Genomic DNA, 16126 nt, shown 5'->3' with positions numbered 1-16126 from the left:
TTTCCCCCATATACCTTCCACAAACCTGTTAGCTGCCCCCAAGACCCCGAGAAACCTTTCATTTAATTGATCATGGCTCCTCCTGTGGATTCTGTGGGGAAAGTACTTTTGCTCCCATTACAGTACAGAGCACTGAACTTTTTTCCATTCTTATACCACAAACTTGTGTTAGTTCTTGGATCTCTAGGATTTCTGGAGCTTCCTACCTGACCTAATTTCTGTCCAGCCTCTGTTATTCCTTCTCTTGCTTTCTTTCCCTCCCTTCTAACCCCCAATACCTCCTTCCTCTCTAGCTGACCAGTGTAATTCTTGGGTCTTAGATTTCGCTGATGGTCGAATTTTCTGTCTCCCACACTTTTCCTGCTTCTGTTTTGCTGGATTTCCAGATATAGTTCTCAACTTCTTATCTGTCTCCCTTTCCCAACCTCAGCTTTAGCGTGCCCTCCCCATTCCCTGCTTACCTCCAGACCTTTTGTTCTCAGAGACTTGTCAGTCCCTGAAGGAGATTTTACCCTTTAAGGAATTACCTCTTTTCCAGTGTAGAGAACCAAACTCTAAAGTCCTAACTTCCAATCTCTTTTCTAACTACTCATCAAACTTGATTTGCTTTTCCCCAGATTCCATGGCCTTGCACCCCTTCCCTCCCCAGCCAGTCCTAATTTAAGGAGCAGCCAGACTGCAAATGGTGAAATAAAGGGAACACATTTTTCTACAAGGATGGGACCAGTGTGGTTGTGGGATTTGTTGGTGGGTAGCTGAGTTTTGTTATTGTTGCTTTAGGGGTGCGAGGCGGGGGGGACAGAACAGAGGTGGTTGTCAAGAATAAGGGACAAAAGGTTCAATTTGGTTGAGTCAGTTTCCAGCAGACGATTCCCTAACCCAGGTTTGAGGACATGGAAGACCCCCCCACCACCATCCCAGACTCTGAACTTGTTTGCCCCAGCCACTGAGCTTCTCAGTACTTCCCACTCTGAGGTGAGATAAACGCTGAATACCAGAGGAATCAAGCCACCCAAAATATGCTTATGGGGGAGAAAGTCTCCCACATCCCGTCCCCTGAGTCCCCCCACAGCCCCCCGCTCTCGGCTGTGGCCTCAACCCCTTGGAGATTTTTTTTTTTTTTTTTAACCGGGCTGTAATTGGATTCAGGCTGAAACAACCACGTCCGCACCGGGAAAGGAGGGCATTGGGGCGGGGGCGGAGGAGAGGCTGTGGGAGAAGGGAGGGACCAGAGGAGAGAGCCAGAGAGGGCTCGCGATCCAGTTCGCCGACTAAGCAGAAGGAAGATCAAAAAACGGAGAAGAGAGGACAAGCAAACAGGCGCTTTCAAGAACAATCGCCTCATCTCCAAGTGGACAGCGCTCTAGGAATCCAAATTCAGTGCCTCCCGAAGACAAAGGCGCCCAAGGGAGTGGCGGCGCGACCCCAGGGCTTGGGCCCCGCCGCGGAGCCCGCACGGCCCGGCTGCTCGAACGGTCGCGGACCATGTCTCCCACCCCACCGCCCGCCCGCAGTCTGCTGCTCCCCCTGCTCGCGCTCGCCACTGCGCTCGCCTCCCTCAGCTCGGCCCAAAGCAGCTTCAGCCCCGAAGTAAGTGAGCTCCTCCGGCCCTGCCCGGAGTCCTGCAGCCAAGGAGGCGAGGCCGGGGGTCTCCAAGGGGACAGCCCCCTTCGGAGAGGAGGGCTCTCGGGGTCTCCGCTGCTCGGGCCTACAGGATCCCCTCCCTTTCCTTTCCCTCCTCATCTCCAAACTTCCGAGTCTATCCAACTTTGCCTCCTCCACCACCACTACCGCCCCGCCGCCTCTTTCCCACTCCTTTCCTTGGAAGAACTTTACAGCCGGGCCCAATCCTCACCCTCCACAATTCCCCCGGGCTCTAAGCTCAGCTCTGGAACCAGTTGGGAGCCTGATAAATGTTTGGACTCCGCTCAGACCCCGTGCTGTCCTGGTTTCTTGTCATGTGCAAGGGTTTGTTGTTTCTTCAACTTTCCAGCTCTCCCGCGCACTCCCGCGGGCGCTCACCGGCGCGCGCGCGGCCCCGGAGGGTTCGCGGGACAGCAGCGCGGCCCCGGCCCCCCGCGCTGCGGCCGCTGCCCGCCTCCCTGCCGGCGGGGCCCTGCACCCATGCATCGCGCCCAGGTGGGGTCGCGGGTGCACGGTGGAGAGGTCCCGGCCCCCACCCATCCCCGCCTTCCCGAGAGGACCCCTCTGGGTCTCCGCCCCGAGGCCCGGCGTCGAGGGTCGCAGCGCTGGCGCCCTGGCCGCCTTTCTGTATACACAAAGCTCTCCTTGTAAGCAGGGGTTCGGCCGGGCTGCCGCCTCCTCCCCCGCCCCCTCCCCTGCCGGCGCCTTTAGGCCCTTTTCGTTGTTTTTGTTAATTGTTTTTCTGTGTTAATTGCAGGGAGACGGGGAAGGGGGAGTTGCACCGGGGAGTGGGGAGAGGGCCTGGGCCCCGGCGCCTGCACAGGTTGTGTATGGCGCCCCCACACACACACCCCATTCCTTGACGTTGGCCCACTGAGCTGGGAGGAAGTCGCGTGGGAGTTGTCTGAGGTTTTTCCTTTCTCTCTCTCTCCCTTTTATTCTGGGGTGAAGGTGGGAGACAGATTTGATCAGCTTCTTATTTTGGGACATCCCAACCCACTCAGCCCTGTGAGAGCCTGGGTGCCTGGGTGCGGTCAGGAGGGGCTGGGAAGGGCCCGAGAAGGGGGAAGGGATCTGAACTTGGCTTCCTCCGACCTTGTCCCGGCCCTGGTCCCACCCCTACAGGAAACTTTTCCAAAAAGAACACACTCTCTCTGTCCTGAAAGAATCTGAGGCTGAAATGAAAAGTGTGGCCCTAGAAATTGGGGGTGACCCGGAAGTGTGAAAAATCCTGGCACTGGCCAGGAGGAGGAGGCATCCTCTTTCCAGGCCTGGAGTTTCATCTGAGGCCTGAAAGAAGGGAGAATACCCAGCAACAAAAGGAGCCTGGGCATCTGAGCAGCTGCCCACTGCCAATATTGCCTGCGCTGCCTTAGTCCTTCCCCTGCCCCACTAGGCCCCCTAAGGGAGGGGCGCAGCCTTGGCTCTGCTTTAAGTGGGTCATGGGCAGTCCCAGTGCCAGAACCACCATTTGCTTCTGGGCCATGGAGGGGTAGGAGGCAGAGGGAGGGAGGAGTAGGCCCAGAGAGAGGCTCCCATCCAGGGCCAGCTGGAGAGCCAAAGATTCCCCGCCATCCACCCCCCCTTCCCCACCCCCCTACTCTTAAGCCAGAAGTGGGACTGGTTCCTTTGACTTTCCTCTAGGAGAATACCTTGCACCACTCAGTTTTCAAGACAAAACCAACAGACAGAATTCTTTGACCCAACATAGTTGCTCCCTCTCCAGGCCAATCTGGAAGGAGAACTGGGGTGGCCCAGGTCTCAGGCAGCTGGGTTCCTCCTGCCAGGCCTCCATAGTCCTGCACCAGCTCCAGGACAGCCCTCTCCTCTTGGCCTGTCTGGCACTTGGCCCTTCCCCCACCCAGCCGCAGACACAAGAGTCCTCTCTTCTGTGGTTCCAACCTCATAGTCTCTGTGGTTCTTGCTTTGCTCAGAGCCTGCCCCTGTGAGGGAAGAAATCTAGGCCTGGGAGGAGGAGAGGGACAGAGGCGCCTCCTTTCCAGGACTTGTGGCTCCCTTTTTTTACTAAGTCTCCACTTTAAACTATTGAATATGGGGGTGGAGGTTGTGGATATTTAGACCTGCCTACCTTCCTGAAAGACTCATCAGCGAGAGGGATTTATCCCAGAGCTCCTGGCTGTGGATTCTCTCCACCTCTGCCACCCTCCCTTCTGTCATCCTGCCCTAGAATTCCCCCTCAGCTTTGCTCCCTGAGGGTTAAGGGGATCTGACCTCAGTCCTCCTGACCTATAGCTCCGCAGTAGGCCGCTCTCATCCATCCCTGAAGCTGAACCCCTACCAGGGTTCATAAGCCTGAGGTGTGTCTACGATACAGGTGAGGCTAGGGGCAAAGGGAGTTTCCTGTATACACGGGCACAGGCCACAGCAGGCCTTCCACAGGCACTAGCTGTGACATCAGCCCGCACAGGTCAGGGCAAGCATACAGCTGCTGGGGAGAGTAGCCCAGGCCTGGAGCACTCTGTTCTGCTTTCCTCTGGTATATGAGAAGTTAAACTTCACTCCCTCCTCTACCCCTGAGGAGGGGCTCTCAGAGCCTGGTGGTGCTAGGGTTGCTCTGGCCAGGCCTGTTGGCTGGGGAAGAGCTGGGTTGTTTACATCTTGGGCCCTAACTCCATCATCCTTAAGAGATCACTTCCCAGAACCATGTTGCAATTCTTGCCCTTACAGGCTCAGGTCCCCAGTCAGCTGCTCCTGAATCACCCCCATCCCCTATGCAAGAGTACTGTTCTACCAGCAGGGCCTGGGCCTGGATGTGAAGGGCCACATGGAGATCCATCCCAATAACCTGGGGTGGAGGGTACAGCACCTAACAACAGCAGCATCAACCCCTCTGCACCCCAAGCTCCCATCCCAAGCAACTTACAGCCCCTCTCTGGACTGCTTAAGAAGTGAAAGCTGGAACAGGGAACAGCCTTCAGGGTAGTATACCCCCATAGGAGAATCCAAGCATTTTCATATCCCGTATATAACTTGGCTCATTTTACTTTTTAGGCTTTAGGAAAATACTCCATAGTTCTTACAATAAAGGCTGACTTTTTCCTCAACGAAGTTTTGCAGTTTGTGTACCTTTCAGTCAAACACCAAAAACCTAACTTTAAGGCAATACGCCAGCCTTTATATTATGAACAATTCACAACATACCTGAAATAAAATAGTTACCAAGTCTCCACCCCCGCTCCCATCTCTCACCTCCTTTACTGAGAACCTTAAATGGGCATTTAGGTCCTAAGCCCTAGGTCAGATGCTGCTTGGATGGGGACAGTGGCAGGATCCTGGCTCTGTGGCTATATCATACCTCTCACCACCTGCAAAGGACCCAACTTCCCCTATCAGCAACAATCCTCAGCCCTAGCTCTTTTTCTGCCATCCTTTACAAAAAGACCTCAGCTATGAGGGTCCTGGAGGCATGGCATCCCTCTCCCATGAGGGCCTCTTGTGAGGCCCAAGAGCAGCGCCTCTCAGCCTCTCCCCATTCCACCCATCATGGGCACAATCAGAGGGGACATGCCGTACTTAAAAGAACACTGACACAAGAAGAAAGTGCTAGAAGGAACCTTGGTTCTGGGAAGACATCTGAGAACTCAATTAAACCACCAGAGCTCCCATCCTCAAGCCAGCTACAGCCAAAGTCCAGAGCTGGGCCTCTCCACTCTTGTCTGAGCCCAACGCTCCAGTAGGACAAGCCATACTGGGGCCTGGGCCAGGGTTCAGGTCCAGCCTGGGAATTCCTCCAGGCCCACCGCCAGAGCCGGGCTGGGAACTCATTGCCCTTTCTTCACCAAGCCGAGGGTGCATGCCAGGTACCATGAGGAGGCAGAGGCTTCCCTTGGACCAGGTGGGGGTGCTCTAAGCCACGTCTCTTTCCCTACAGGCCTGGCTGCAGCAGTATGGCTACCTGCCCCCTGGGGACCTGCGTACCCACACACAGCGCTCACCTCAGTCACTCTCAGCTGCCATCGCTGCCATGCAGAGGTTCTATGGTCTGCGAGTGACAGGCAAGGCTGATGCAGACACCATGAAGTAAGTGCTAGACCCTGGCAGGACTTCTGCCCAGCACCCACTGATCCAACACTGAGCACCAGAGAATTGCTACCAGAATGCCTGAGTCCTGCCCCCCATACTTCATCCCCACATGCTGACCCTGACTCTCCTATTCACCCCAACCTTCCCTGGGGCCAGATATTCCCTCATTCCTCTGAAGACCTTTCACTTACATACACTATACTGACCCCAATCCTCACACCCTAATCTACGCCAGGGCCATGAGGCGCCCCCGCTGTGGTGTTCCAGACAAGTTTGGGGCTGAGATCAAGGCTAATGTTCGAAGGAAGCGCTATGCCATCCAGGGCCTCAAATGGCAACATAACGAGATTACTTTCTGGTGAGTCCAACAGACAAGTGGCCTTTCTCACATGGGGTTACCCTTCTCTATCAGTGTGCTTACAGAGACTCAGAGGCCTCCTACTGTGCTTACCTGTTCCTGGGATGCATCCTTGGGAGTGGGGAGGAAAATGGCTATAAACCTGGAGGGGGTGCACAGCTTGTAGGGGGTGAACCCCAGGGCCAGAAAGCCAAAGCCTGAGGATCCCCTGAGTCCTTAGTACGTGGGACAGGGGCATTGTGAGGCAGTAGGAAGAGCTGGATCAGGCAAAGGTGGCTGGGCAGTTCAGTCAGACCTGGGAGAGCACAGGGAAGGAGAATTTTGCCCCTTGAAATCCTAACACACTCTCATCCTCTCCCCATGTGACTGGACCTCAGCATCCAGAATTACACCCCCAAGGTAGGAGAGTATGCCACATTCGAGGCCATCCGCAAGGCATTCCGTGTGTGGGAGAGTGCCACACCGCTGCATTTCCGAGAGGTACCCTATGCCTACATCCGTGAAGGCCATGAGAAGCAGGCTGACATCATGATCTTCTTTGCTGAGGGCTTCCATGGAGACAGCACACCCTTCGATGGCGAAGGCGGCTTCCTCGCGCATGCCTACTTCCCGGGCCCCAACATTGGAGGGGACACTCACTTTGACTCTGCTGAGCCCTGGACTGTCCGAAATGAGGATCTGAATGGTGAGCCCTAGGATTCTTATTCCGGGAAGAGTCAACAATCGTTTGTACAGGGTTCTGCTTCCTCCCAAAATTTCACACCCCAAAATCTCAAGGCTAAAAGGGACCACAAGTACTCCAGGTCTGACTTCCAACAAAAGCAGGAATCCAGTTTTGAACTACTTGCATGTGGTTCCTTCTCGCCCAATAATTGACTTCTAAGTCAAAGACTTCAAAGCATCCGCATCACCCGCTTTTTCAGACAAATGTCATATCTAGCTCCTGGGAGAACCAGACTGAGATAGGGCCCTGACTTCCCTTAACACACTAACACAAGTTTCCTGGGATTGGGATCCAGCCCCAGAGTACTCTTTCACCTTCACGCAAAAGAGCTGGGTGGCTTTGTGGCTCTTTGAGTGGAAAACATGGCAGGCAGGCTTGGGTGTGAAACTGAAGACTCTGATGGGGAAGCTGGGAGCCTGAGGGAAGGGACCCAAGCTGCCATCATAGCCATCCCCATCCCTCTAGGGAATGATATCTTCCTGGTGGCTGTGCACGAGCTGGGCCATGCCCTAGGCCTCGAGCATTCCAATGATCCCTCAGCCATCATGGCACCCTTTTACCAGTGGATGGACACAGAGAACTTTGTGCTGCCTGATGATGACCGCCGGGGCATCCAGCAACTTTATGGTAAATAATCTAAGCTGATCTTCTCCTTTCTCCCTGCTTTTTGTTCCTTCTTCATCTCTCTGACCTGCTCATTTCTTCCCTTCCCCCATGCCCTACGGTCTCTCCACATCTCCCCTCCTGACCCTGCCTCCATCCACTCCCACTTTTGAATCCACCTTTTCTGTGCTTTCTCAGCTGATTGCTTCAGCCTCCCCCAGAGGTCTTGGAAATACCTTTCCAAGGGTGTCATCTGCCTGTATGTCTATCTTTTCCTCTCCCTTTGCCACCAAGTCTGAAGTGTTCCTCTGTTCTCTGCCCCAGGGAGTGAATCAGCGTCCCCCACCAAGATGCCCCCTCAACCCAGGACCACCTCCAGGCCCTCTGTCCCTGACAAGCCCAAAAACCCCACCTATGGGCCCAGCATCTGTGATGGAAACTTTGACACCGTGGCTGTGCTCCGAGGGGAGATGTTTGTCTTCAAGGTGAGAAGAAGAAGTGAGCTGGTTTGGGGTACAGAAGGGCTGTATGACTGGGAGACAGGGTGGAAACAGCAGCAGGAGGACTAAAAACTAAAACAAAGGCAGGCAGTGGGGGAACTTTGAGGACTGAGCCGGAGGACTAAGTAACAAGACATAAAGTACTCTTCCCACCTCGATTGCCTCCCAGGAGCGCTGGTTCTGGCGGGTGAGGAATAACCAAGTAATGGATGGATACCCAATGCCCATCGGCCAGTTCTGGCGGGGCCTGCCTGCATCCATCAACACTGCCTACGAGAGGAAGGATGGCAAATTTGTCTTCTTCAAAGGTAACCAGGCATTCTGCCTTAGTCTTTGGGTGTGGGGAATGCCTCCCTGGAGGAGCAGATTCCACTTGTCTCCTGCATAGACCTTAGAACCCAAGTGGGACCCAGAGCCTGCCCTTCTGTCTCCTCCCCAGGAGACAAGCACTGGGTGTTTGATGAAGCTTCCCTGGAGCCTGGCTACCCCAAGCACATTAAGGAGCTGGGCCGAGGACTGCCTACTGACAAGATTGATGCCGCTCTCTTCTGGATGCCCAATGGAAAGACCTACTTCTTCCGGGGAAACAAGTAAAACCTGACTCCTTGACCCCAGGCCTCCCTCCTCAGGCACCAGCACCAGATTCCCTCCGTTCTGGAGGAAGGCCCACTTTACTCCTGGGATGTTTCCCTGGGGAAGAAGCTGGCTGTGCCTCTGTCGTTGCCTAGCAACAGGCAGCCTTCATTAGGTGCTGAGTGAGTGGGATGTGACCGGGTCACCATTTTAGACCTGGTCATTTGACGCCTCCTGCCCCCAGCACCGTACCTCCGCCCCAGCAGCTTGGCACTGTCATTAAGGGCTGCTGGTGGCTCCTTGCAGCCTGGGCCCTCCCTCCCACCCCCACTTTCCGCTGCTTTCAGCTGCAGGCATTTATTACCGAAAACCCCGGTCCCCCACCCTGTCCACAGCCACCCTTAGCTCACTAGTTAATTCAGTTCTGGGTCCTGATACCCTCTAAAGTCATGCCCAGTGTCCAACCACTTCCTTTCCTCTCTTCTCTACCAGGTACTACCGTTTCAATGAAGAGCTCAGGGTAGTGGACAGCGAGTACCCCAAAAACATCAAGGTCTGGGAAGGAATCCCTGAGTCTCCCAGAGGGTCATTCATGGGCAGCGATGAAGGTGAGAGGGTCAAGGGCGGTATCTGTGAGGGGAGGATGGGAACAAGGAGTTAAGAGAGAAGAGGAAGAAAGATGAAGAGTATTGTGGGAAAATCATGATAATAACAGTGGATCCCTTGCCATGTGCCCGGCACTGGGCTGAATGCTTTCCACGTGTCAGGCCCCTTTATCCCCACCATTCCTCCAAACCTGGTACTAGAATTACCCCCATCTACAGCTGAGGAAACTGCTGCTCGACTGGCCCACACACTGACAGTTTCCTTCTACTCTTCCTTCTGGGTCTCCTCCTGGATGCTGCCCCACCTCTGTCTGTTTTGCCACACTTCTTGCTGACTCCTGCAGTCTTCACGTACTTCTACAAGGGGAACAGTTACTGGAAATTCAACAACCAGAAGCTGAAAGTAGAGCCAGGCTACCCCAAGTCAGCCCTGCGGGACTGGATGGGCTGCCCATCAGAGGGCCGGCCAGATGAGGGGACTGAGGAGACGGAGGTGATCATCATCGAGGTGGACGAGGAGGGCAGCGGGGCAGTGAGCGCAGCTGCTGTGGTGCTGCCTGTGCTGCTGCTGCTCCTGGTGCTGGCAGTAGGCCTTGCAGTCTTCTTCTTCCGACGCCATGGAACCCCCAAGCGACTGCTCTATTGCCAGCGGTCCCTGCTGGACAAGGTCTGACCCCCATCGCCGCCCGCCCACTCCTACCACGGGGACTTTGCCTCTGAAGGCCAGTGGCAGCAGATGGTGGTGGGTGGGCTGCTCCAACCCGTCCTGAGCCCCTTCCCCACCCCCACCTTCTTTCTCTGTCCCATGACTGGCCCCTCCCACCCTCAACCCTGGCATTGCTTCTTCCCTAGAAGAACCCTGGGGGGGCTGAGCAAGGGCCACCGCTTCCAGCCCCTGCCCTTCAGGGGCCCCTGAGCTTGGTGTGTGTCCAGCCCCATCTGAATGTCTTGGCTCTGCACTTGAAGGCAGGACCCTCGGACCTCGCTGGTAAAGGTCAAATGGGGTCATCTGCTCCACTTCCATTTTCTGACATACCTTTAACCTCTGAACTCTGACCTCAGGAGGCTCTGGGCACTCCAGCCCCCAAAAGCCCCCAGGTGTACCCAGTTGACAGCCTCCCACTGCTCTTTCTGGCTAAAAGGATTCTAACCTTGTCGGGGGAGATCCTGAGAGAGTGTGAGAGAGTGGGGGCTGCACAGCCACCCTAAGACCTTGGGAGGAAAACTCAGAGACAGTCCTCTCCACAAAGATCTGCCTCTGCTCCACCTTCCCCCTAGAACTTCACCGAAGGAGCCTGAGCCATTAAGGAGTAAACTGAGGCCACAGAAACCCATGATAGCCCTACCCTCCCAAATGTTAGCCTTGGATGGGGATGTCAAGGTTGGAAGAGCTGAGACCAGGGGGTGGGTGCAGCTACCCAGGTGGTGTGGGGCCATGGGGAGAGACTCCATCTGGAGCCCTAGGAGTGAACCTGAAGGCCACAGAGAAAGAACCTTGCTCAAATGCCAGCAGCTGGGACAGGTGCCAGGAGCAGAGTAGTCAGAGGGGACAGGATGGGACCAAAAGGAGGTGCAGCAGGCGTGGACATTTGGGGGCCAAGCAGGACAGGCCAGCAGGGATGTCACAAGGCTGTGGCACCCAGGGGAGGGCACATTTTATTGGCGCTCTCAGGAAGGACTGGGAGAAAGGCACACCTGCTCCTATTGGTGCCTTCCCTCTGACCAGACAGCGTGGAGGGGAAGGTGAGGAGCCCAGAGAAAAGAGCAGAGATGGCACATCTGGGGACTGGCAAGTGGCCTTTCATGAGAGTAGCCATCTAGTTCGGGTGCTGAGGAGATTCCCAGCAGCCAGCAGCGCTGAGTCAGCCTGCCGCAGCTAACCTTAGTGAGGGGGCAGGTGCCTGCATGTTTTTCAGTTTTCGGTCAGGGTAGCCCCTCACTTCCTGGTGTCCCTGCCCCTCAGCCCATTCTAGCAATGTCCTGTCCCCCCTTGCCCCCACCTAGCCAGCCCATTTGAAATCTCCTTCAGCCACCAAAGGTGGTCATGGTACTGGGGACTTGGGAGAGTGAGAGACCCTGCAGGGGGAATGAGAGAAGAGGGATGTCAGGGGTGGGGGGCAATGGGGTGGGAGAAAATGGGGTGAAATGGTGCTGGCAGTTCGGCTAAATTTGTCTTGTTTGGGTTTTTTGTTTTGTTTAATGTATATTTTTATTATAATTATTATATATGAATTCCCTTCAAATGGTTCCTTTTTGTTAACAAGGGGCATGGGGAGGGGTGGGGGTGGGGGGCAGAGGCATCCGACCCCAGGAACCTGCAGGGCGGGGCTGGGTCAGTGCCCTCTAAGGACATTTTTGACCTTGTTCAACCTTTCCACAAAGAATAAATGGTGTTTCACATTCTTTGTGTGGCTGCAGTTATCTCATAGGGTGAATGGGATGTGGCTACAGGGGAATGGAAAGGGGGAGGGTGTGCTCCTGAGCGATGTTTCCATGAGGTGGGGTTTGGTATTTTTCATAAAGTAATATATTTATTCTTGGTGGACAAAAACATTTCGGGGGACCAGAGCTGGGGAGGAAGGCATACTCCATGGGGGCAGGAGAGTGGTCCATAGAGTCCAGCTGCTCTTTCCCAACCTGGCCTACGAGGCCACCTTCGAAGCCCAGGACTGCAAAAGCAAGGGGAAGTGGTCAAGCTGAGGCAACTCGGAAAATCTTCCTAAATTGCATTACCCTGTCCCGTGATCCAGCCACAGTCCCTCAGTTTCCTCAGGTCTCCTCCTTGCTTCCTGGGGGAATTCCCAGGGTCATATTCAGACCCAGGCTAGGCTCGGGGACAGGCCCGCCACCTCAGCTCTCAGGATCTAGCCTCTTCCAGACCTGGAGCTTCACTGGGGCAGAAGGAACATAGGGGAAAGAGAGGGTGCCCCATGGCCAATTAGGAGCAGCCTATCTGGTGAGACAGGGATCTCACCCCAATTGCCCAGGAAAGGCAGGATGGTCTGGTTGGAAGGGCAGAATAGCAAGGCTTTGTTCCCTTTCCTTAGAAACTGCTGCCCCAGACAGGGTTCCCAGGCTGCCGACCCACCCTTCCTCTGAAACTGGCCTGGAGAGAGGAATCTCTCAGTTGCTGAGTCAGCTCAGCTGGAAGGGAACAGCCCTCTTTCTCCCCCACCCTTTCCCTTCCTGCCTCAGCCCAGCCCACCAGGCTCCAGCCCAGACCCCCTCCACCTAGGCCCTCCTCCAAGAGCCCTGGCCCCACCTAGGCCAGTCCTATCCAGCTGCTCTTGAGGGCTGCTTGGTGTGATTGCTTTGGCAGAAGGGGTACCCCACCTTCCTGCCAGCCAGAAACCCTGACCCTATGCCTGGCCTCCTGTGCCTCTCCTGCCAACAGCTGTTTGGCGTGGCCTGTGTGTCTCAGTGGAGTTGGACACCACCTCCCTTCCACCCTCACCAGAGGGGATGGGGACCCTGAGAAGCCAACACGGGAAAGTTGGGGGGCGTCTGGAGACGATGGGGCCCATGCGTGTGGCAAAGAGCTCAAAGATGAGCTCATGGCCCCTTTGTGTTTTTGTGGCCCACATCTGGAGGCAATTACAGATGTTATCCAGTGGGAGTTCTGCTAAACACAGCTGGAGCCAGTGGAGGAGGCTGGGGAGGGGGGACTGCCAGAGGGAAGAGGAGGGGGAGCCTAGGGCTCCCGGGGCTGGAGTGCGGTTTCCCCATCACGAGGAAATTGTTTGGCCCGGATTCTGGAATCACAAGATGCTCTCTGAAGCCAAGGGGGAGAGATGGGAATGGAGGACCAGGGAGAAAGGGGGAAGGGGTGGAAGAGGCTTCGCAAGCAGGAAGAATTGCGGGGTGGAGGCTGCAGGTCCCGTGCTGCCCTGGGCCTGAGGGATACAGCCCAGTGAGGCTGCCTGGTGACTCTGGGAAATGACTCGGTAATTGCCAGGCCCCAGCTGAGTGAACCAGGGGTCAGGCTGGGGTGAGGGGAGAGCCGAGGGCCCTGTGTCTCCTGAGAGATCTGCAAATGCGCTTTCACTGGCCCTACCCCTGCTTTGTCCATTGGGCCTGACCCAGCGTCTATCGTTCCAAGTTCCTTTATTCGAAAGCAGCACATGTGAGTTAGAGTGTCCAGGAGGGAGCCAAGGGGAATCTGCAAGGAGGTTTGGGCAGAACCCAGGGAATCGGACTCTGAGGAGACTGGACTGGAGGCAAGTGCTGAGGACAGGCAGTGCTCTGCCCACCGCTGCACCCTACATGTCTGGAGCAGGGAGCCATGGATTCCCCTGTCATTGCTTCCCTTCTCCAGGGCTCTTGCCACCAGCTGGGCCCATGCCTCCGAGGCTGCCAGCCAGGCGCTAGGTCAGCAGGATAAGAAGGGAAGATCCAAGTGGAGCTGGGAGCTCTAGAGGAGAGAGGACTGAGCAGAGTGAATTCCCCACACACATACTCTGGCTAGCTTTTCTGGCCCTTCATGGTCCTCTCCCAGGGCCCTTTCTCCCCACAGTCTGATGGACCTCCCATCCTCTCTTTCCCCACTGTATCACTATTTCCATTTCCAGCTAAGGGGAGGTGGTAAGAAACCAACATTTGCTGGGTCCTCACAATACCCAGTGACACAGGCATGAACAATGTCCCCATTTTCCAGATGCCATGAGGTCCCGACAAGACTTGCTCAAGGTCACGGCTCATTAGTCCAAAATTAAAACCCAAGTATGTCTGATTTTTTTTTCCTGTGTAGGAAGATTCTGATCTTGTCTCTTGAGTGTCCCTTGCTATGTAGATCCCATGTAGCTGGGTATCTGCATGGTAGTGTGTGTTCTGGGGATTTATCACCATACACTTGAGCTTGCCTAATATTACCTGTGGCATGGGTATTGAGGGTGAAAGGGGAGAAGGGCTCTTCCTCAGGAATCCACTTTGCCAGTAGTCACCTCCCTTCTTGGGGACAGGAACAGGCACTATGGGATAAAGAAGGAGACAGCAGGACTCAGAAGCCAGAGGCACTGAGTAGGACAATGGAAGTCGCTAGGGGAGGGATGGGAATGGTGAATGGCTATGGCAGGAGCTTAGTGAGGAAGGGGAGGCCTATAAAGGCAGTTTCCATTCCCTAAGTCCCCAAGGAAACACCAGTCTAGGCTGTTCCATTGTCCTGCGGTCCCTGTACCGCCTTCCTACTCACCCCCCAAATCTAAATTCACCTCCTTTAAGAGATCAATTTCTGCATACCTGGCCTGGGGGTTTCTGCTTTCCTCCCTCAGACAGTCTTGGGAGAAAAGACAGGGGAGACCCAGAGGCAGCCTGCAAGGGGGCTGGGCAGCTGGGGCCTGGAAGGGAGGCAGTCTTGACTGGCCAGAAGCCACCTTCCAAATGAGCTCACACACTTTCCACCCTGGCCCAGGGCCGATGGCTGAGTGCCTTCCAGGCCAGCCTTCCCCCAGTCAGGCCCGGCCCCCTCTGTCCTCCTCTGTCCCTCACCAGTCTTGGACCCAGAAATTCCACAACAGGACAGGGCACCCCAGACCAGGGCTGTCACCACACCCCAAGGGAGAAGCTTCCTCTCCCTCCATGCTGAGGCCAGGCCCCCCAGGGTCCTTTATTCCTCCAATGGGCCCATCATGGCTTAGAGTTGGAGATTAGCTTCCTGCTCCTAAAAACCCACACCTGGGTAGGGAGGAGCAGTAGGGGGGACAATCCACACTGTAGTGAATTGGCGGAAGGACTTCCTTTGAGTGCCTGAAGTAGCTCATTGACTCAGGGACTAAACCAAATCTGGGAGCTGCCTCACCATGGGTCACATCCTACTCACTCACTCAATTTCCCGCTAGGGGCACTTCCCTGATTTAGGGCAGGATGGGGTCTGGGTGAGGCAAGGCCAGGCTGACCACAAAGCAGGAGAAAGACTGGTTCCTCCAAAGGCTTAGTGGATTCACACACACGCGACAGGCTCCAGCTCATTTTGATCCCGCCTGTGGTCAGAGACGTCACCCTTTGCCCAGCTTCCAGAGACATGTAGCACCAGGCCAGAGAACAGGATCAATTCCCAAAAATGTTCTCTTTAGCCGCTCAGGGCCTGGCGTGGCTGCCCTTACCATATATCTTGGATCCAATAATATCTTTCTGAGGTTCTGTGAGTTAGTATATTCAGACATGACAATTTGTCTCACTTTGGATTCCAAAAATACAGCCGCTGCAAGTGGATCACACAGCCAGCCGGCCCTTGCCCTCCAAGGCACTGATGGTATCATTCTATCAAGGAATGACTATAATTTGTAATAATACTGACTCCATCACAGCCACTGGACAAACACATATCCTTACTTTTCTTTCAGAAGAGTAAGATGGCACTAGGCACACAGAAGCCCCTTAACTTAAAAATTTGTTGACTTGCAAGTGAGAACTGTGATCTAGGTAAGTGAACAGTAGTGGTTCTGAAAACATTAAATATTGTATACATATGTGCATAAGTATTGTATATACATAAGTAATGAATATATGTTTAAAAAGTCATTGAGCTGTACATTTAAGCTTAGAGCATTTTATTTCTGTAAACCCTATTTACTGTATATCTCACCTCAATCTCTAAAAGGTTAAAAAAAGAAAGATAAAGAGGTTCATAACTCCAGAACCACTATTTTTCACTACAGGCCTCCTCTTTATGTGCTGACCCTCCCCACCAGCCTGCAACTGGAACCTAACCTGGAGAGCCCAGCAGAAGCATCTCTCTTTCCTACATCCCTCTAAGCTCCATGCCAGTTGTCCCCCGTCTCTCTTCCACTCTACTGGCCTGTGTGCCAGAGGTCTCCTATCCCATGCCTGCACAAAATTGCATATAAGTTCTGGGTGGGCCCAGAGACCCACCCCACTCTGATTCGGGGTGCAGCCCCCTCTAAAGCGGACACTAGCTGGGCAGGTTTTTCAAGGTGGTAGCGCCCCCTTGTGCTGGGTATTGGCACTGCAAACAAAGCCCGGAGAACTGAGAGAGCAGAGGCAAAACCAAACTCCCTCCCTACCCCAGGGCCACAGATAACACCAGCCTGTCCCTTTCCCCTTTTCCATGTTTTCACAC

General features: G+C 54.8%; 1 protein-coding gene across 1 annotated transcript; it reads left to right on the top strand.

The window, feature by feature from the left end:
• Nucleotides 1-1259: 1259 nt before the first annotated feature.
• Nucleotides 1260-11020, top strand: MMP14 (matrix metallopeptidase 14). Its single transcript, XM_039851861.1, has 10 exons — nucleotides 1260-1590; nucleotides 5537-5685; nucleotides 5924-6046; nucleotides 6424-6731; nucleotides 7236-7397; nucleotides 7698-7858; nucleotides 8043-8181; nucleotides 8313-8463; nucleotides 8939-9054; nucleotides 9396-11020. Exons 1-10 carry the CDS (start codon nucleotides 1486-1488, stop codon nucleotides 9722-9724), a joined length of 1743 nt encoding a protein of 580 aa, XP_039707795.1. The 5' UTR covers nucleotides 1260-1485; the 3' UTR covers nucleotides 9725-11020.
• The last annotated feature ends 5106 nt before the right edge of the window (nucleotides 11021-16126 follow it).

Source organism: Pteropus medius, unplaced genomic scaffold, assembly GCF_902729225.1.
Source record: "Pteropus medius unplaced genomic scaffold, Ma_sr-lr_union100, whole genome shotgun sequence".
In the NCBI taxonomy this organism is placed as follows: domain Eukaryota; kingdom Metazoa; phylum Chordata; class Mammalia; order Chiroptera; family Pteropodidae; genus Pteropus; species Pteropus medius.
This window is presented reverse-complemented; position numbering and strand designations above follow the sequence as displayed.

Coding starts and splice junctions, on each gene's coding strand:
- MMP14 (XM_039851861.1), top strand. CDS start 1,486: ATGTCTCCCACCCCACCGCCCGCCCGCAGTCTGCTGCTCCCCCTGCTC. Junction 6,047..6,423: donor CATAACGAGATTACTTTCTG/GTGAGTCCAACA, acceptor ACTGGACCTCAG/CATCCAGAATTACACCCCCA. Junction 6,732..7,235: donor CCGAAATGAGGATCTGAATG/GTGAGCCCTAGG, acceptor CCATCCCTCTAG/GGAATGATATCTTCCTGGTG.